Genomic DNA, 21,356 nt, shown 5'->3' on the forward strand with positions numbered 1-21,356 from the left:
CTTTCTATTTTTATATCTTCTTGGCTCTGATCTCCTGAATCTGACATTAACCATAACAATCACACATGTGACTAAACCGGGCCAAATTCTTCTTTTTCTATTCCAGTATAAATATAGAAGTAATACTGTTGGAGTAATAGCTTTGAGGTAGACTCACTTCACTAAACGGGATTTTTCTCAGAACAGCCACAGCCAGGAAAGCACGCTGATTTTCAGACCACGTTTTTATCTCCTCTACTGCCAAGTTAGAACCCCAGCATGGAGGAGACCACCAGGGTGGACATGAAAGCCTGGCAGTCCCAGAGGCTGGGGACGTACATTAATGTGGGTGGCATTTTGAAAAGCACGTGAGGCTTCCTAAGCTTTCAAAATGCCTTAGGCTTTCAGAAGTTTCAGCCCCACAGCAGTTTGAGCCCCAGTATTGGCTTAGGCTTTTAAATGCATTTATTGTTTGTGCCAATGAGGCACGGCCTGCTAAGACTAACGCCTCTGTGAGATTCAGCTTCACAGCCACAACCTCTCCCTTAAGTTTGACTCTTTAGTTTCATGTTGAGGTGCTCTCTTTGGTGCTCCTGAACATGCCAACAGTGCACCGAGGGTCCAGAAGATGGAGACCTTTCAGCTAACTCCGGGCAGTAGATAGTACAGTGACCTGTATGTTTGTACCAGGTTGCTTGGGTATTGAGCCATCAGGTATGCATGGTTTCAGTCTCATGTTGCTGTCCTGAGTATCTGTGTTGCAAAGCACAGTTTCTGAAGAGAAATCTTCTTCAGAAACTCTGGTCCAGGGGTCCTCAAACGTTTTAACCAGGGGCCCAGCGCGCGGATGAAGTGGCAGGCAGCCATCTGCGGCTGCTTGGTTCCCCCCCAACCCCCGGTGGGGGGGGGGCAGGGGGTTCTGTAAATACCGGGGGCCCAACTGAGGACCCTGGGGGGCCGTGTCCGGCCCGCAGGCCGTAGTTTGAGGACCCCTGCTCTAGGCTAAGACAGCCTTCTCATGCTCCAGTTGGTATATCAGAGGTTTTATGGTTCAATCATCATTTATGGTCATTCATAGACTTAGGCACCCAGTTCCCCCCATGATGCATTTCATATGTGTGAAAGTCCTATGTAAAACTTGGAATTTACAGGAAGTTTTGTAAATTCAGCCCAAAGGTCTTAGCATCATGAAATTATTTGTTACCCAGGAATATTTAATTCCAGAATGCTGCTTTTCTAAGTCTGCTTTCAAATGCACAATTGTGCAGTTACCTTTTGAGGGAGCTGTACTGAGTATTTTTCAGGACTGGTATTATCTGAGCTCTGTTGTGCAGGTCTGCTGTTCCTGGGAGCGCAGCCTGGAGCACTTCAGAAATTCCTGCTTTTATGCTGCAACATATAAACTCTCAGTAATAAAGTTCAGAGAGGTTTAAAACAATTAAATTCATACTATAGGGCTTTAACAATGCCTTCCATCTTCTAAGTGTCATATAAATAACAACTAATTAGTCCTCCACAGTCTTGTCAGACATGCATACTTATCCAAATATTGCATTTAGAAAATTAATATTTTATCCTACCTTTGCACTTCCCAGTATGTTGAAGACTGTTTACAGTATCATCTGGATTGAAGGAACCACAGCACAAGCCATTTCTAGCTAGTGATTTGCCCATGTATGCAAAATTTCCAGTTATCTTGGAAAAGTTAATGGCTTGCTGTGTTGCAGCAGCAGTGCAGAGGGATCCTTTTTACACTTAAAAATATTGCTAACTTAACTATGACTGTTTGCAGTTTGAAAAATGGACTTGTGTCAAGCCCCAGACAGATGTCCTCCTCCACGCAGAGCAGAACAGGGACAAGTCTGGCATGCAGCTGAACATGGCTGCTCCCTGCCCCGGGTCACAGCCTCCACAGCTCCTCTGACAAAGGAGTTTATGGCAGCCTTCTCCAACTTGCTTCAGGAGAAATCAACCAGCTTAGTCCTGCCCAAGCATTTAAATTGCTCCTTTGGTCTTTGCTTAGTTTGATGTAGAATGTAGTCCCTGGCTGGATGCCTACTTTTCCGTGGGGTTCCCAGAAAGGCAATGTGCCTGGGTGATATCATTTGATGAACTTCCAGAAGAAAACAATGTGCTGGGGGAGGAATGTCCCTTTCAGGGTCTGGAAGCTTTCTTGTGTACACAATTGCCTTTTTAAATGGTGAACACTGTTTTTAGTACAATATGCTGTCACCAAGGGAGCAACTACATGAAGGAGAGTGATCTTCAGAAGTGTCTGTGATTTTATGAAAGACATTTACCTTGAGGAGATGAGAATTAAGCCATGCCCAGGGACTAGAACATATTCAGCCACAAATCCAGTGAAGTTCCCAAAGCTCTTGTTGCTGTGTGTCCCCTGAGCTCTCTTTGGCTGGTCCCCATCATTCACCTCCCCGCAAAGTGATCGCTCTCATGATGGGAGCTCTTTACAGACTTTTGCTCACAAAGCCCAGGTGTGAACACGTGAGCACAAGGCACAAGCAGTGGAAGTCTGTTCCGTATGACTTGTGGCACTTATCCATGAGTTTTGTTCTTGTTTGTCCTCCTGTGCCTTGCAGTCTGGCATTTTCTTTTTGCGCACAGTTTTCCTCTTTCCATGCCATCTGAAATGGTTTTCCTAGTCTATTCTCCAATTCTTTTCTATCATTGTAAAGCTGGTAAAGCAGAATGATCTAAGATAGAGATGGAAATTCTCCTGGCAAGGGCTGGGGAGGAATCAGGAAGAGGAAGCCTGCCTGAACTGGAAGGTGGGAGATGGGCACACTGCTCTAGGATCTGTCCTCATCTTTAGATGTCTACATACTTCCACATGCTTGACTCTGGTTCAGATTCATAACTAACCCTGCAAATTGCAGGTCATCCCTGAAGACAACTTGTGATTTATGGCTCCTGTCTCGCTCTCTTTTTTTATATATATTTATTTTATTTTAAGAAAATAGAGAAAACCTTTTAAAGAAGTCTGCATCCAAGGTGTAGGGATATTTGTATCCTGAGTATTCTACTGTTAAATCCTGGCCATTTTTCACTATGCTGCAAGCAAACATAACATTGTCTCCATGTTAATTGCCAACTGCAAACAAGTGGCCCAGCTTCTCGGCTCTCTGTCAAGACAAATTCTGTCAGGTTTCATTTATTTGTGTGTTCTGGTACAGCTGGCAGTGAAATAGCTTCACCTGCCAGCCCTCATGTTAAAATTACCCCCCAGCTGAGCCAGACTATCTCACTGATACATGCCTTGACCAGCTTCTAGGGCATTTTTAGTAAAAGAGCCCTTCCAAGTAATGTGACTGGCTGGAATCAGAGAGACTATGTTTCAAGTCAGACACTGAGAAATAAAATTACTCCCACTCCTTTGACATTTTGAAAATCAAACCCATTGAACTTCTGCTCTTGATTATCAGTGCTCTATTTTTCATGAAGGCTTGAGACATGGTTGAAGAATCTGACTGCATTCAATACAGTTTTGAAGGAGACTGTTCAAACATGACTGAGTACAAACTTAAGCAAGTGAGGCTGTTAAATGCCAGCATCGTTAATAAGGCATTCAAGAATTGTTTTCTCAGAAATATTTAGCTAATGTTCCTTCCCACTGAAGACTGATCCCTTTAGGTGCCATCAGCCATTCTGGGACTGAGAATCAAAAGTTCAGACTGCTCAGAAAGTGTCAGGTCACTCTCCCCTTCTTACACAAGGGAAGTAAAGACAATGCAAAGCCATGTGAAGATTGCTGGATTGTGCAGCTAACTGAAGGACTGTGGTGGTGGCCAGTGGTGGTCTTGATTCCTTAGAGTAAGGAACAGTCTTACAGGTGGAGCTCTAGAAGTCCAGCATAGTCTCCATAACACAAAACGAGCTGGGGGATGCATAAACCTGTGCCCAACTGATGAATGATCAATGTAAAATACCTGGGGGAAAATCCATAATTAAGTCTCATATTTTAAATAGCATAAAAATCATACAGTGCAAAGAAACTGCAGAGTGTGGCATGCTAAACTGCAAGCCACTGTTTCTGAGGCTTTGTAGAAAGGTCAGTGCTGGTGGCAAACTGAATGGCAGGTTTGGACCCTTCAGGCAAGTGGACACAACTGATTTCTGTGGATCATGTTTTGAGAGGGAAAAGACAGGCATAGCTAGCGAGATTTCAGTCTAGTTGTTGAGGGTGTCTCTCTCTGCTTTTCATCCTGACTTATTACCTCCTTCTCCACCTTGTTTCTCCTACCACAGCTTGGGGAAGGTCTGTACATCTCACAGTGGGGATGCAAGGAAGCAATGTGAATAAGTATGGGCCTATGCTATTGGACAGCCAGAGGACATATAGACTATCTTGTTCTGCACCACTAAGCCATTGCCAGCGCTGCAGACAGAAAAGGCCCAGGAGCATTGCTCTGTCTCATCTACATCTTTTTGCACAAGGAACTTAAAACACATCTTCTCCTCAAATAGTTGTGCCTACGTATTGGAAGCGAATTCAAAGCTAGCAAGGAAAGACAAAAGTCAGAACACAGCCAGGATAACTTGTGAATAATAATTACTTGCTTCTGACCAAGGTTTTATTTCTAACAGGTTCATGGGAAATCTTCTAGTGTTGCTTCAAAACAATGCCAATAAGTAAATTTTTAGAATTAAGACCTGCATAGCTGAACTAGAGAAGAAAATTAGATCACATACCAGGAAGTCTCAAAACTGGGAATTTGCTACAATCCCTTAATTCCTAAGCTTAAAATAATGTTAATGACATAATCATTAGTTATAAAGTGAGATTTCCTAAAGGCTTGAGTTAAATATCCTCTGCCCAGCACCTAGCTTTGATGGGAATGTAACATACAGACTATCTTCTCAAGGTAGATCATAGAATCATAGAATAGTTTTGGTTGGAAGGGACCTTTAAAGGACACCTAGTCCAACCCTCCTGCAATGAGCAGGGACATCTTCAGCTAGATCAGGTTGCTCAGAGCCCCATCCAGCCTGGCCCTGAATGTTTCTCGGGATGGGGCATCTACAACCTCTCTGGGCAGCCTGTTCCAGTGTTTTACTACCCTCAATGTAAAAAAATGCTTCCATATATCTTGTCTGAATCTACCGTCTTTTAGTTTAAAACCATTACCCCTTGTCCTATCACAACAGCCTCTACTGAAAAGTCTGTCCCCATCCTTTTTAAAGCCCCCTTTAAGTATTGAAAGGCTGCAAAAAGGTCTTCCCAGAACTTTCTCTTCTTCAGGCTGAACAACCCTAACTCTCTCAGCTTTTTATCATAGGAGAGGTGTTCCATGCCTCTGATCATTTTTGTGGCCCTCTGGATCTGCTCCAACAGATCCATGTGTTTCTTGTGCTGAGGGCTCCAGAGCTGGACACAGTACTACAGGTGGGTCTCACCAGAGCTGAGTAGAGGGGCAGAATCACCTCCTTCAACCTGGCCATGCTTCTTTTGATGCTTCTTTTGATTCTTAAGATCTGTCACCTTAACAGACTGTGACAAGGTATTAGGTCCATAATAGGTTTTGTAATGTTTCTGCAATACCAAATGAATCAGATGATCTTTTGGGTTTATGCATAAGGGCAGTGATTATGCTGCTTGTGCAATTTGAACGATGATGGAACAAATGAATCTGCCACCCTCACTTAAAAAAGCTGTTCCAGAAATCACTTCACATTAGAACTGATCAGCATGTCCATCATCTTCTAGTGAATGCCTTGGTGTGTGCTCTTGCTCTACCTAGTGGATTTGGGACCTATTTAAATGCATTTTCTAAACTTGGAATAACATTATACTAATCCTGTGTTCTTATCATTCTCATTATTATTTCTGGTGATGGTTTTGATGAAGATGATTGTTATTGTGAACAAGAATACCAAGTGCTTGTTCTGGATTTCAATATTTGGAAAAAAGAATTAACTCCTCAAATGTTGCCTTTCCCTGAAGAAAAATTATTTGGTATATATAAATGACATTGTTTCCTACCCCAGTTTATGGACAAAAATTTGTATATTTGAAAAGGACAACCAGAAGCCAGGACCAAAGTGTAAATTCTGAATCACTTTCTGCCTACCAATTAACTCTCTATGATCAAATATTTCACTGCAACACAGATGACTCCTGAGAAAGGATATGGGAGGTCTATTCCACTCTCTAACTTCATAAGCCCAGGTGAACAGAAATCTCTGATTTTGGCCTCCTAATTCAGCCTGCAATTTCAAAAGCATGGCCATATGTTATCCTTCACCTTTAACATTGTAATTTACCTTTTAGAGCACTCACCAGGAAACAGGGGCATGGGTTCAACACTGTACATCCTTCCTTGATCTGAGGAGATTCACACATTCCAAGAGACTGCTGCAATAACAGAGACACCTTCCACCTCTCCTTTTAAAACTGGACCATGGTGCAGGAAGAAATCCAAGTGTCTAAAGGCAAAGGGCAAGAGAAGTCCTGATTCTGTGGCCTAATGCATGGTTTCCCAAATGTCATTTGTTGGGTACCACTGTTGGAAGCAGCCTTCTGTATTCCCCCCAAAGCCTAAATTCAGGACTGTAAACATCACCTGAACATTATCACCATTACCTCCCAATCCCAGCTCTGTTCCCCTTCCTGCAGTCCCACCACTCTGTTTCACAGCCACATCACTCCTTAGGACCCCCAACCCATAGCTGAAAGCTCCATGAATTCTCCCCCATGCCTTGTACTTCCCAAATTGTTTCTCCAACCACAATGCTCCAGCCATCTAAGGCACATCCTTACTCAACAACCCTGTTCTGCTCCCATTTCCCAAATGTCTTTTTCCTATGGCCTTAGCAGAAACACATGTTTTAGATTAATTAATTTTCTGTAGGCACATGAGAAGAACAGCAGGGGAGGTCTGGGAGCTGGAGACACCACACATCAATAGGTTACTGGCCAGCCAGTGATAGGACCATTTGTGTTAAGGCTCTTACTCTGATTTATAAAAGATCCTGGACATAGGCAAAACCAGAGGTTGTTGACATTGGTTTTGCTTGGCTTGTGTGCAACACTGTGGGAACATCTAGCTTACTGATTTAGACCTTCTTCTGGCAACAGGCAGTTTTGTTCCAGCCCTTGATCCTTAGGTCAGGTCTGCTTCTTATCCATCAGCTCTGTGTAAAACACATACGCAGTCTTAGGCATGAACTTCCTCTGAGCTGCTCCCTCCTGGCAAAGTGCTTAAAGTTGTTCTCTGCAGAAAGCTTTGTTGTCCCTGATTTAAGCCCTATGAAAATCCATGAGCTTTATTTGGGTATACTCAGTAGTGCATCAGAGCAAATGTTGCTGTGAAATTTGTGCTTGTAGCTAACTACTGCTGTGGAGTTATCATTTGCTGCTCTGCTGTAATGTCAAGCATTCATATGTTAATCCACTCTTGCAGGCTGTTGTGCCTGACTCTACTGTAAGGCTTTATCAAATGACAGCAAAATTAATAGTTTGGCTTCTGCCAATTTGATACAAGATGCTGAAGATGAAAAGCAGAATATACATCACTGAAGATAATTTTGGAGCATTACTTATTTCTCTCCGACTACAATATTTTCATGCTTTTTTCTGCATTGCCATTGATACCAAGAGAGTTTCTAATTTTCTATTCTATGTTTCTAATTTTCTATTCTGTAAAACAGTAAAGATTCTTCATAAAGACTGTGTATGTGTATATGCTGGATGTTTTCCTTGCTGAATAGACTTGACCATGCCATATACCAGATGAAATATCATGAGCTGCAAATAAATGTAACAGTTTGGGGTTTTAAATCAATCAGTCAATGCCAATCAGTATCACAGAGAAGGGAAAGGGAGCAATGATTTCTAGATTAATTCACTTTGCAATTTCTTAACTGAGTTTGAGAATGAAACTTGAGTTTCACAGTAAAAAAGACGGATGGTATTTCACACATTTTTCTGAATGCCCCATTCCATTTCTTCTTTTTTTCTCCACAGAAACCGGTGCACTCTGATTTCCTTGAATGCTATAAATTATCTCTGCAGGAATGGACAACCCTAACAGAAAACCCCACACAAGTCTTCTGAGAAACCAGCAAGGGAACTAGAAAAAACAGCTTGATTTGCAAAATCTCACATGACCTATGACTGACCCTTTGCTAATGCAACACTAATTTAAGACACCTTTGTACATAAGGTAATGCAAATCCTCAGCATGTTACAGTGTTTTTTCTTTAGTCTCCCAGTACATAGTGGAACAGAAAAACCCAATTTACATTCATATGTTTATGAAAACACCCAAATACTACGTATAAAACTTTAAACAATTTTCTTGCAAGATATTGCAACGCAGTTCATTTCATATGACAGTCCAAGCCAGGCTTAAAAAAACCCATCCTACTAGCAGCCCATTCACACTCCATCCATTCCCCTCAGGGCAGCTGCCTGATTTGACCCATTAAAGGTGAAGTAATTATTTGTGTTGTGGTCAGCAGGGTTTCCAACCTGGCACTGAAGCTGTAGCTACAGTCTTTCTAGTATCCTTTCTGCAGGGTCAGCAAGTTTCTGCTGCAGTTGTTCAGCTTGGAGATTCATTTGCAACCATAAGGGCAAATTTCAAAATGAAATCAAGGTGTAAGCTTTGTTCTTACTAGGAGAGACTGCTCCTATGGGCACATCCTCCCAGCACAGATACAACTCCCTTCAGCAAGAAGGCTGTTCTCCATAAAGCTTATACAGGTCCCAATGACAAAATAAACTATGCAAGCAAAGGACTTTGCATCGAAAAGTCCAGATTCCCTTTTTAACATGTCAAAGTTTGATCCAAAAAAGCTGGTATTTGCTAGTTATACTATGTCTGTCTACAGGCTACTTGAAAGACATACAGTAACACATACGGTGATGAGAAAAATGTCCAATTTGACAGATATTCCTCCTTGCTTCTTACGTGGATTCTGGTAATGCAGAAATCCCAGGTTAATCTCTGCATATGTGCCTGTGCATAATGCACTGCAGCATCACACTTATTAGCATAGTCACAGCCATCTGCATGTGACTTGAATGCTATGATATGCATAAATAATCTTATTTGTATGCATTTTTTTCAGATCCAAGGATGTTTGTGTTGCTTTACATTACAAGTTTTGCCATCTACACAAGCGAACAACCTGTTCAAAGCCAGTTCAAAGGAGAAAATTACTACACCAGATACATCTGTAGCATCCCTGGTTTGCCAGGCCCTGTGGGTCCCCCTGGAGCCAGTGGATCCCCGGGGCCACATGGACGCATTGGTCTTCCAGGAAGAGATGGTAGAGATGGCAGGAAGGGAGAAAAAGGTGAAAAAGGGAGTGCAGGTACTGAACATTTGTGTAATCTAACACAGTAGTACAACAAAGTAAAACCTTTTTTCATCACTGTTATACATATGTATATATACACACATATATATGATGAATGTGTGTATGTGCCTGTGTGGGTTTGTGTGATGCATGTATATATAGTGAGAGAAAAAAAATATGCAGATATATTTTAGATATGTCTAATATGCATATACTGAAATCTGTGTAAATAAATGTAAATGCGTAGCCTACCTGCACATAGATGCTAAGAAAAAGTCTGGGAAAATGAAGCTAGTGTGGTGTCAAACAAAAAGTCTCTTTTGTGCCATTAGCCAGGATTAAATGATTAGCAGGTATTAGGCGCACACTAGAAGTGCTCAAATAGTAGGAGATATTTAGTGCACAAGTATCATTATATAGGCAGCCACTCTGCCGTCCTTCCCATCCGCAGTGCCCCTAGTTCCGTCAGCAATTGACTGATTACATATAAAATTCTTCAATGTGTTATCAAAACAAATGAAGAAAAGTAGGAATATAGAAACAAAGGAGGCCTAGGCTGTGAAGCCTAGTCCTCTGTTCCAACCTGCTATTCCTTTCACAAACTTACTATAAGATTTTGGAAGTATTTTTGGAGTGTTTTGGAATTCTGACCCGTTTTTCTTATTTGCTCAGGCACACACAATAGGTCACACAATCATTTACTGAGATAATATGTTCAACAATTAACTAACTTAAAATGTTTTTGAAGGTTTAAGAGGAAAGACTGGGCCATTAGGACCAGCTGGAGAAAAAGGAGACCAAGGTCAGTCTGGTAAAAAAGGACCTGGAGGATTGACTGGTGCCAAAGGTGAAGTAGGTCCAGCTGGACCACCTGGACCTAAGGGAGATAAAGGAGACCGAGGAGAGCCAGGTGCACCAGGGGTCTGTAAGTGTGGAAAGATAGTGCTGAAATCTGCCTTTTCTGTTGGCATCACCACAAGCTACCCAGAAGAAAGATTACCAATTGTATTCAATAAAGTTCTCTTCAATGAGGGGGAGCATTACAACCCTTCCACAGGGAAGTTTATTTGTGCCATCCCAGGGATTTATTATTTTTCCTATGATATCACCTTAGCAAACAAGCATCTCGCGATTGGGCTGGTTCACAATGGAAAGTACCGGATAAAGACATTTGACGCAAACACAGGCAACCACGATGTAGCTTCTGGATCCACAGTGATCTACCTTCAGCCAGAAGATGAAGTATGGCTTGAGATCTTCTACACTGACCAAAATGGTCTCTTTTCTGATCCAACATGGGCAGACAGTTTGTTTTCTGGATTTCTTTTATATGTTGATACAGATTACCTTGATGCTTTATCAGATGAAGATGAGCTCTGAAGCAGATGATGTCAAAGGACATTCAAACTGGACACCCCAGCACAGGATCTTACCTAGCTGTGGGGGGGACACAAAGTGGGGGAAAAAAAATAATCAAGAGTTTATTTTTGCTTTCACAGGAACAAAATCTGAGTTCATAAGGATCTTTCTAGAATCTACGCTGGATTTTTTTACTAAACAGCAGGGATATCAAAAGGAACTGTAATTAACAAAAGATTGCATCACTCCAGGACTGACTCCTCCTGAAAGTTATGTTTATAATACTATTTAAACAAATCTAAGATACTGTACATTGGATTTTATATAAAATATATTAAGTTGCAATGTAGAATGGTTATTTTGTATATGACATTAAAGTAAAATCGAACAATTGATGGCAATATAATCTTTGGTCATTTTAAGACAGGAAATACAATAGAACCAGAGAAAACATTGATTTTAAAAAAGGAGAGGAATAAAATAGGAATGCCTGCTTCAGGGTGCAGCTGAACAGATCACAAGGACAGTCCCTTCTAATATTTACACCAACAAATGATATTCATAATTAACTATCCTCCTCATAAATACATGAAGATTTGTACTAGCTGAGGACTGCCCAATGACAGTCATAAAAAAACAGAACAAAGTATTAAACATTTAAAGTCATTAAAAACTAGGGGATGGAAAAACTTGGAGACAATCAGTATTCAACATGGGTATTTTCCGTGTAATTCCAAGAGGATCTGCTGTTCTTTCAATGCTGTTCAGTATCTTTAAGAGAAATGTGGAAGAAGAAAACCTTTTTGCTGAAGAAAAATATGGATGCCAAAAAACAGTAATGTTACAGTAATAAGAATAATTCATATGGAACAAACTGAGTCACATCATTAAAGCAGATTTACGTATATTAGAGTATGGCCAAATGCAATGAAATAAACTTAGATCTCACACACAAGGTGAAAAACTGAGTTCGGGAAATCAGTGAACTTGGAAAAGGTACACAGGACCTCATGGATAATCAGCTAAATACGAGTCATCAGAGTAGGCTGCTGCTGTAGCCCTTTGGACGTATGATAAATGGAATTACAAGTAGGAGTAAAGAGTAGTTACAAAGCTGCTACTTCTGTCAGTGTTTTAAAAACTTACTCAAACATTGGAAAAAAATATGGTTGTAATTCTATCCATGTGGTTTACACAAAAGATCTAACAAGGTCAATTTATTTTTCTTGTCAATGAGGTTAAGAGGTGATTTGATTGCAGTTTGCAAGTACCCATCTGGAGATAAAATTTCTGGTAGTAGCTGGCACTTCCTTCTATCAGATAGGAGGAGCACAGGAAGATCCACCAGTGAGAAACTATCGATTCCCACTGCAAATGGGGAACCCATTTTGCCAGTAATCAATCATTGTAAAAGTACCTAGGAACATCACGAGTTCTCCAGCGTTCAACAGCTTTAAGTCAAGACTGGCATTCTTTAATGGGGTGCTCTTACTTTTCAAGAATTTTCAGTATTATTTTATTCATCCCAGATTTACAGAAACCTGCTATTTCTAACAGTTATTCAGACATTTTCAGATGCATTGAAGTGGTCTGTGTTGATATCATGGTTTAACCCCGGCTGGTAATTAAGCCCCACGCAGCCACTCACTCACTCCCCCCTCACCCAGAGGGATGGGGAGGAGAGTTGGAAAGGAACATAAAACTCAAGGGTTGAGACAAGAACAATTTAATAATTGAAAGAGAATGAAAATGAAAGACCACTAACAATGATGACAATACCAGTTATAACGAAAAGGGGAAGGGAAAGAATAACATCCAGAGGGGAGGGAAAGGAGGAAAGGAACACGTGGTGCACAACACAACTGCTCACCATGCGCTGACCGGTGCCCAGCCAGCCCCCGAGCAATGACCTGCCCACCCCAGCCAGACCCCAGCTATATATACCGTGCATGCCGTCCCATGGTATGGAATATCCCCTTGGCTAGTTCAGGTCAGCTGTCCTGGCTGTGTCCCCTCCCAGCTCCTTGTGCCCTCCAGCCTTTTCACTAGCAAGGCCTGAGGAACTGAAAAGTCTCTACACCAAAGCCAAAACACAGCACCGCACTAGCTCCTGAGAAGATAATTAAAGTCCATCCCAGCTGAAACGAGGACAGCTACACAACTCCTGATCCCAATTTATTTATGACCAAGGCGGAGAGAAATTTCTGGGTTTTTTCTGTGTATTTGACTTAATTAAGAAAATCACAACCAAATAAAATTACACAAAAATTCAGCCATGATTGCAAAATTACCACTACAGTTATGTATGAAATATTAGTCTATGCACCCTGTATCTGTGCTCTTATCTCCCCATGCATTAATGTGCATGACTTTGAGTATGATCACTGCTTTGTGCAGCGAACAGGTGCAAAGTCCTGTCCACAAATCAAACTGTCAATGCCTATACAAGCCTTGTTTTACTTGACAGTGAGAGATGTGTGGCAGAAGACAAAAGTGGATTATTTTTCTAAGTAGACATCTAATTTTTTAATGTTATACAAGTGCTGCTTCCTGTGAAAAATATGGAAGAGAACACTTACAGATTCAGTTTATCACTGTGCTGTACAATCACTTATAAAGCCGCAACTTAAGCACAATATGAGTGCAAAATGAAGCAAAATCATAATTCTCAACCATGATTGATGCCACTGTTTCACTGCCATCAGTGCCTATACAAGGCAGAAAGACTGTTGGCATTCTCAGCGCTGTATGCGCTGAAATTCCACAGGACAGAAGAGACAATCATATCAGGCCTGTTACTTCCAGGAAACATGATTCAACAAATGCAGGATTGGACCTATAATATGTATTATGCAGCAAAAGTAAATAATAGAAAAGTTTAATTACATGTTTATTTAAAAAAAAAAAAAAGTGTAAGTAGGTTTACAACATTGGAATCAACAGAAAATTTATGTTAGGAATAACAGGTCAACTTTTATTAGAATTAGAAAATCTATAAAGCCAAACTTAAGAGTATGATCAATTTTCTTCAGGCGCTACAGAAACATATTTGGTATTTATAATAAATCTGGAAATTTTCAGACAAAACTATTTTTTTTACAATTGAATAGGGAAAAAAATAGGGCTTTATACTGAAATATTCCTGGTTGCAATCCTAACCAAAAGCAAACAACTTCCATGTAATAATCTTGTAAAAATGAATGGAATATAAAAAAGATATTTTAACCACACCTATGTTGAAAATGACATCACAGGAATAAGTAAACCAAGAGTTATTGCTTCCCTTTACTTAATAATTTTAAATTTATGTTTGTACAATCATAGAAAAGTCATTTTAGCTTCCCTAAGTTTTCCCACTTGGATTCTGTAGTTATTTGAACAGTTTAGTATTTTGGCATGAACTGTTAAAAATATGTAATTATGTTGAGTTATTCCTACCAGTTTTGGCAAGAAGAATCTTTTTACTTACATATATATATATATGGACAACATATGTATATAAGTAGTATGTGTCCCTGCACTCACTCAGGATCTCAAGACATTACCCTAAAGTAAATCATTGCTATTGCTATTATTTTACTTGAAAATAGATCAGCTCTGATGACATGATATTTCATTAGGGGTACTCCTCTGTCTAAATTTGAATTTATATGGAAAATATCTTGGGTTGAAGTCTTCCCAGTATTTACACCAGTAGGTGGGGAGGTCTGGTTTGGTTTCAATAAATTGTAGGATAACAAAGAGCAAAATCTCTTTGGGATCAAATCTAAAATGAATCAAAGATTTCTACACAATATATATGTCATCCTATACATGCCATAGTGCCATATAAAATCAGACATCCAGACCAAGTCAGTCATCTAGACTTTGCTTACAGTCAGCAGAAATTAGTATCACTAGGAGAAACTCTCAGGAGGAAGTATGTCTTTTCTGCAGCACCAACTCTTGGGCTTCCCGATCAAGGTTGTAAGAACTCATACAAACCTGAGACCACTGGGAAACCTTCCAACAATATTAAGATTACTGTTCCTCAGTTTCATAACTAAAACATATATATATTTACTTGAAATATACGCATGTAAATACACATAAGTAAAAATAAAGTTATTTGAAATAGCTCCCCACAATCTTTTACTCTCAGACTTTATACTTGGTAGAGTGACATCAAGGAAGAAGTCAGTCACATGTTCCATTGATGAACATTTTTGACCAGATACCTAATTACATTAAACTCCATCTTCAAACTGATATGAGTACGTTACTTTGAATAAATACCTTCACTTTCTTCACTACTGGTATTAATGTCCATAAAGTTTAGGCTATTACACAATTTTTTCAGGAGCAATAGGTCCTAAAGATTTTTTTACAATGCTCAGACAACATAGAGGAAATATTTACTAATGGATATCAGTACTGAGAACATCATCTACATTCTTCAAATATTTTTGAATCTACCTAACACCATTTATGTACTTTTGGGATGGGCAAAAATATATAAAACTGACAAGTAGCTTATTTCATTCCCTACCAAGTGTGTTTCATTAGTCGGTGCAGTTTGTATAATACTTTATTTTTATTTACCTTCCACAGGTCATGCACTAGGTTCAGTCCATATTCATTCACTAAGACATTTACTGAATAATTTACTTTTCACTAATTGGTTTAATTTATCCATTGGCAGGTAATTCACACTCAGGATAACTATACTGATGCTGTACTAGACAATTTGGTCAGTAGGAACTTCAGTTTTATGTGGAAATGCAGCTTACTTTATATTTGTCAGAAAGTGATGAATCCCATCCAAGAAACAATACATGAGAGTAAATAGGAAAAAATAGAGCTGAGAAAGCAATACACCACAGCCTTTCTCAATGAGTAATACATTGCTTTCAAGAAGCAATTTATTCCTTTCAGTATCAACCATTTAGACTTCAGCTCAGAGAGCATTCAGAGCCTATATTCACTTCCTTGTAACTCCTCCAGTCAACACTCCCAACTGAGGTTATGTCAGTATTTCTGAATTTCAGAGGCATGATTCTTCCTCACATCAACATCAAGACATTTCCAGGTACTCTCACGAAACTATTGGTCTCTGATACTTGGTTTTGTCCTAGCTGTACACCTCAGATCCATTCATGAAAGTTACTATCTAAAGCAAAAGAAAAATTAATTAGACATATTATGCATATATTTTTAATAGTAAATATATACAAAGAAAAAGGTGTCTTGGATTATTTGGCATTTGGCTTAGATCCCTAATTTCTGATTATATTTATTTTGGTATGATCCAGCAGCTACCTGCTGGAAGAGGTGTAAGGAGATCTTTTTCCTCTAGGCAGATTTTTCCTGCAGCAGCAAGTATTAGCATACAATTTATCTTACCTGACTTTAATCTCTAAAAGCTCAAAGATCATTGCCTAGGCTAAATTAGTTGCTGGCTCTCCTGTCATCAGTGCAAAGAAATAGATGGGTTAAATCTCAGTTTGGATGACACTGTATTGGACACCTACTTTAACAAAGGAGGAACCAGGGCGAACCTGTCTCTTCACATTACCTGTATCTACATGATTAACTTAGGTTAGTCTTTAACTTTGGAATGATGAAAAAATAAGATGTCTGCTCTTAGAGAACAATCCGCTAAGTGGAAAAATTGGCATAGTTTAATTTGGCAATTTATATATCTCACAATTAGAGAGAAGATGTGGATTGATGACAACAGAGAAGTACCCTTATAATGATGGAAGTGACCTCTTGTCAGACCTTTCATAAAGTATTGCTCAAGTTCCTCCTGGGACAACTTCAACTACAGTAACTTGGCTATTTTACAGTATATTAAGGTGGGCTAGATAATCCCCTAATGCCTCCAAATTCAACACACTTAAGCCTATATAAAATACTGAGCTTGTCAAGGATGCTTAATTTTAAGTATAGAAAATCTAAATGTATCCTGGAGTGTTTCTACCTATACCAAAAAACAATTATAAATTTGTTTCTTTTCAACTTTCAAGCACCTGTCAAAATCCTAAACACAACACAAAACATAATGCAATATTTGTAAAACCATCTCTGTGAAGGAATAGCCTTGTTTACATGATGTGAACAAAGGGATAAAAAATAATCAGTTCTTGAAAACCATAAATGAACTATGATTCTCAGCAGGCTCTAAAGTGAATTTTTAGCAAGACGCACTTGGGATTTCTAGAAATGAGTGAATTTTATGCAGGAAATGTATGAGCAGTCCCTTTTATTTCTCTACTTTCAACAAAATGTTATCCTCAGCTTCAGAAGACAGTGGAAAGGATTTTAAATTTTTAGTTAAAGAACAATCTCTTTAATCATCTTAAAACTTGCCTACCACTGATGCTGATGTCCCTTCCACATATCATCTGCGTTCACCCACACTCTGTCAGATGTTCTGGTACATGAACATGGATTTCTAAACTGGGCGTGACAAATTTCAGGAATTTTTATTGTGATTTCTGTCCTGTTGGAGTAAGGTGTGATCAGTTTTAAATAACCAAGATGAGCAGAGGTTGTTGTTCTTCCTTGCTTGCAGCTTCCCTGAAACTGGGATCACTATAGAGTTGCACAGAGTACTTGAAATTCCTCTTCTAAGAACACAGCAACACATATTCTTATTCTGTAAGCCATCTGTTGCAGATGGCTTGTAAGATTTGCAGTTTTGCTTCCAGTTTCATTTGTTTTTACAAGTTTTGCCTTTGATTCCAGGCAGGTAAAATGAGACATATATGGCAATTCAAACCTTACTTTACCCTCAAAGCCTCAAAACTGTTTTAGTGCTGAACTTGGGGTCTGTGATCCCTCAGCCTGCCCACTCCCAGGGCAGCTTGCACCATGGTCACTACAAGCTGCCATCTAGCCTGCCCATGCTAAAAGCCATCCTTGGCCATCCTTGACAAAACAATAGTTTATGTCTAATCGTGACAGTGTAAAGCGGCTCACATCATCTTACATGGAGCACTAAATCTGCTGTCCTGTGTAATCCATGACATTGGGCTTGCCTTTGTTTTTATAAACTGACTGAGATAAGTGAGTTGTTCTCCGCCCCAGGAAACATATGTGGTTTGAATTTTGTATGTCTCCTGTGAGCAGAGTCATTGTACTGTCATGTATTTTTAAGCAGCTTTCCATCCTGTTAAGCAAAGTTCCCCCACTGCTCCTTTAGGTTATTATAACAATGTTCCTTACATAATGCTGTTCATATTTGTCCATCATTTAATCTGTTTGGACAACTGTTTCTGAGACTGGAATAAATTGATGGGACACAGACTTATCAGCAAAACAAGATGCTGAACCTGAGTCCTTGCCAAAACTTTGTATGAAGATTTGCTCACTGGATCATTTCCACAGTCCTCTACCTACAGTGAGACTTAGCAGATAACAGATTGTGTACTGTACCCTACGAAACCTCTCTTCTGATTACATTTCTTCTGCATTCTTGAAAGCTGCTGTCATGTCAGGTGTCTTCTAGCTGTGATTGCTCCTCTTTTAGCAATTAAAAATGCATCGCACAAATCTTTTTATCTACTATGACTGTTTACTTCTTCCCATGGTCTCCTTCTTACAATAGTATCAGAATCAGTTTAGCCATCTTCTTTCATGTGATTCCAGCTACTAAAACTTTGCAGTAACAGACCTTCAGATGTTATAGGGACTGATTATATAAAGACAATTATAAATAGGTCTAATAACAACTTCATTTAGCGTCAGCAGTATTGTTTATTCTGGTCATACTGAAGTTACTAATACACATGTTAACATAAGAAATTACTTTTTTAACAATTCATTGCAGCAGAAAATACCCCTCTCTGGATTTGACAGGAAAACTAGAAATTGCTTTATATCTCTAAAAATTAAGAATTGTATACAAGACAATCCACAGTTCTACAACCCATCTGATAGCACTGACATTTCTGCCATTCCTAATATCTACATAAGCTGGTTGCGAGCATTTAACAAGCAGATAACACATCCCTCCTCTGCTTCTCTCACCAGGGCTGAAGTATTTCCCTTTAATCAGGCTCTAGAACAACCTAACGAAGCCTTCATGTTCTTCTTTCTTCAGCTACAGAAGTATGAAAGTATACTGATAACTTTATAAAGTTATGATTTCTCTTTCTTTTTGCTGTGGCTTCAGGATCCACTTTCCCCCAGTCAGATATCTTTTCATCCTGGTGTGGCAAAAAGCCTGTGTTTGCAAACTACAGCTGCTGAGAGTTTATACCTTTTTTAATTCTGCTGTTTCCCATTATTTTTCCCCAACATGACATGCTAAGAATGCTGAGGCTTATGCTGTTTTCTAAAGGTCATCTGTAAACAAAAACGCATCTTTGTCCTCTTGATACAGCTTTGGTTAATACTCTACCAAATTTTGGTTATTACTGTAAAGTAAAGAGTACTTTAATGCATTGGAAAGCAGAGAAAGCAGCTGGAGAACAACTGGCTACTAATTGTTCTCTTCAAGGATTTTATCCCTACATGACTGATGCCAGGGATTTTTTTCAGGGTGAAATTAATCTTAAAAAAAAAATTACTTGCTGAAATGTTGGCATACAGTCTGAATTAGAGGATTAACAGCTCCACTTAGGAAACAGAGCTCTCTGCAAATGGCTGATATTCAGGAATTGCTGCTCTGAATTGTACACATCACAAGAAGAGTCTGTGCCTCTCCTCTACTTTCAGAAAAAGTACAAAGGAATCAAGTCAGATAATTTAGCAAAGTTAGGTACTTAAAGGTAGGAGGAGTAACTGCCTTTCTTTCAGTGTGAAATAACCATCCTTGATCTTGAAAAAATATACCATGAATACTTTTTTTTGTTTTCCAAGTCAGTGCAGTAACTGAAGTGCATTGCTGCCTGCAGGAGTTGCAATCGCTTCATCCTCCCCATACTTTATTCATGACTTTCCCTTCTACTGTAAAAGAAACTGTTTACAAAAAAGAAGTCTTCCGGAACTGTTTTAGTGACTAAGGAGGAGAATCTGACTCTTTCTCTTTAAAAAGCAAAGCTGAGGCTTTGTTGCTAGGGGTAGTATTGTGCTTGGCTCTTGTTTGTACTCTGAAAGCTGCTGCATAAGAAAACCCAGGTAGGAAACAAACATTTTCCTTTAGAGCTGTCTTAATATCACTGTGTTCTGTGTGTTTTCCGGAAGGAGACCGGTTTAAGAATCCAAAATCCTCAACATTATTTTCTAGGTACTTTTGATGTAATTACTTTTTTAAAGAGCAGTGAGAGCAGCTTTGCTGCGTTTCTGTTGTTAGTTTTAAGTGCTTTGGAAACCGTCTCTGAGCTAATGGAGAGCTTTATGGTTCTTGCATCCAGTTGTTTATTACATTTTAAAGTGTCTGCTATAATACTTAACTTCAAGAAATGCTAGAAAATTATTAAAGAAGGTGGCTTTAAGGCCCTTCTGCTATGTTGCCAGGGTTCTCCATTTACATGTGCTTTTAGGAAAGACTGTTTAAATTTCATACATAAAGCTTGATATGAAGAAGAGGTTTATATGCCACACAGTAAAAATGCTGCTGCTTCTTGCAGTGCTGTGTTTTTTTTGTGCTATGGTGAGGGCATTTGATGAACCTTGCCTGTAGCAAGGAAATGTTGCCAATTTTGGGTACATCACCCTTCGCCCTGGTGCAGGATACTTACCGAAGGAGTTGGTACTGAGGGAACCGGTGCCGAGGCAAATGCACAGGTGGTTTGTGTCTGTGAAAACTACTTGTTTAGGGTGAGTTCAGCTCCCTGTGCTAGTTGAGAGTTATTTAGAAACCTGAAAATCCCTGGTGCCAGTAGCTGCCAAGGGCTAAGCCTCAGGAAGGAGATAACCATGTTGCTCCCCCTCAGCTGCTTTTTTCTTAGGCATCTCTTTAAGAGGTAAATAGGGATATGACGATCACTCTTCATATTCTAGCCTGGGCTGGAAGCACTTTTTGAAGCAAAAATGCATGAGCCTGTACACACCCAGTACAAAGGAGTGATGGGGCAGCAACAGATGACCTGTGTAGGCCTTCTTGCCTACTTGCTACAAGGCCCTCTTGCTAGAGATTTATCCAGGTACAGAAAAAGGCTCCATGTTTTATTTCCATGATTTGTTTTATGGGAATTTTGAAATCCAGAATAAATTGTGCTATTACAAGTTATTTCATGTTAACTCAGTGCGTAGGCACTGGGGTTTTACACTGGTGCAGGCTTTGTGCTGGGAACAAGTACAGCTGAGGTCGCTGTCTTGTTGATTAAAGGTAAAGCAGGACAGGAACCTGCAGCAACAGTAGCAATGAAATGAGTTGTACAGGTATAAATTTAAAAAATTCTTAAATGCTTATAATCAAATACAGCAACTTTCTAGTGTAAACAAAGCTGAAGTGATTTGGTAGCTTCCAGGTTTGGTAAAGCTGAAAAGCCAACCAAGCCCAACACTGACAGTAGCAGAAAAAGGTATTGAATGTGTCTAATTATCTGAATCTAGCAGCTAGCTTTATGGACTGTAGGTGGGTTGTTTATTTAAAAAAAAAAATAATGTAACAAGAGTGTTCATACAGTGTGTAGAGACCCACATTGTTCACTATTATATGGAATAATTAAATAAATGGATACATATATTTTTGAATCATTCCATTCTGAAAAAGATACGGTTTTAAAGTACTAAGGCTGTATGTTAAATGGTATGTCATTTCCGTG

At 39.4% G+C, this 21,356-nt stretch overlaps 2 protein-coding genes across 7 annotated transcripts in view; both read left to right on the forward strand.

Annotated features, from left to right (window-relative positions):
* C1QTNF7 (C1q and TNF related 7) overlaps window positions 1-11,054 on the forward strand; it is a 67,111-nt gene extending 56,057 nt beyond the window's left edge. For all 3 annotated transcript variants that reach the window (XM_080378946.1, XM_080378945.1, XM_080378947.1), the window contains 3 exons: window positions 7,961-8,159; window positions 9,070-9,315; window positions 10,049-11,054. In XM_080378946.1, coding sequence (XP_080235072.1) covers window positions 9,078-9,315; window positions 10,049-10,680 — 870 coding nt within the window. In that variant the 5' untranslated portion in view covers window positions 7,961-8,159; window positions 9,070-9,077 and the 3' untranslated portion in view covers window positions 10,681-11,054. The remainder of the gene's footprint in view (window positions 1-7,960; window positions 8,160-9,069; window positions 9,316-10,048) is intronic.
* A 100-nt stretch (window positions 11,055-11,154) lies between these two features.
* The window catches only part of CC2D2A (coiled-coil and C2 domain containing 2A), a 77,359-nt gene continuing 67,157 nt past the window's right edge, over window positions 11,155-21,356 (forward strand). For 3 of the 4 annotated variants that reach the window (XM_080378877.1, XM_080378880.1, XM_080378879.1), the window contains exon 1: window positions 11,155-19,764. The gene's annotated coding sequence lies outside the window, so the exon portion shown is untranslated. Of the gene's footprint in view, window positions 19,874-21,356 lie in introns of all 4 variants that reach the window. The other variant, XM_080378878.1, reaches the window with a different exon arrangement.

The sequence above is a fragment of the Falco punctatus genome (genome assembly GCF_963210335.1).
Source record: "Falco punctatus genome assembly, chromosome: 1".
Classification (NCBI taxonomy): domain Eukaryota; kingdom Metazoa; phylum Chordata; class Aves; order Falconiformes; family Falconidae; genus Falco; species Falco punctatus.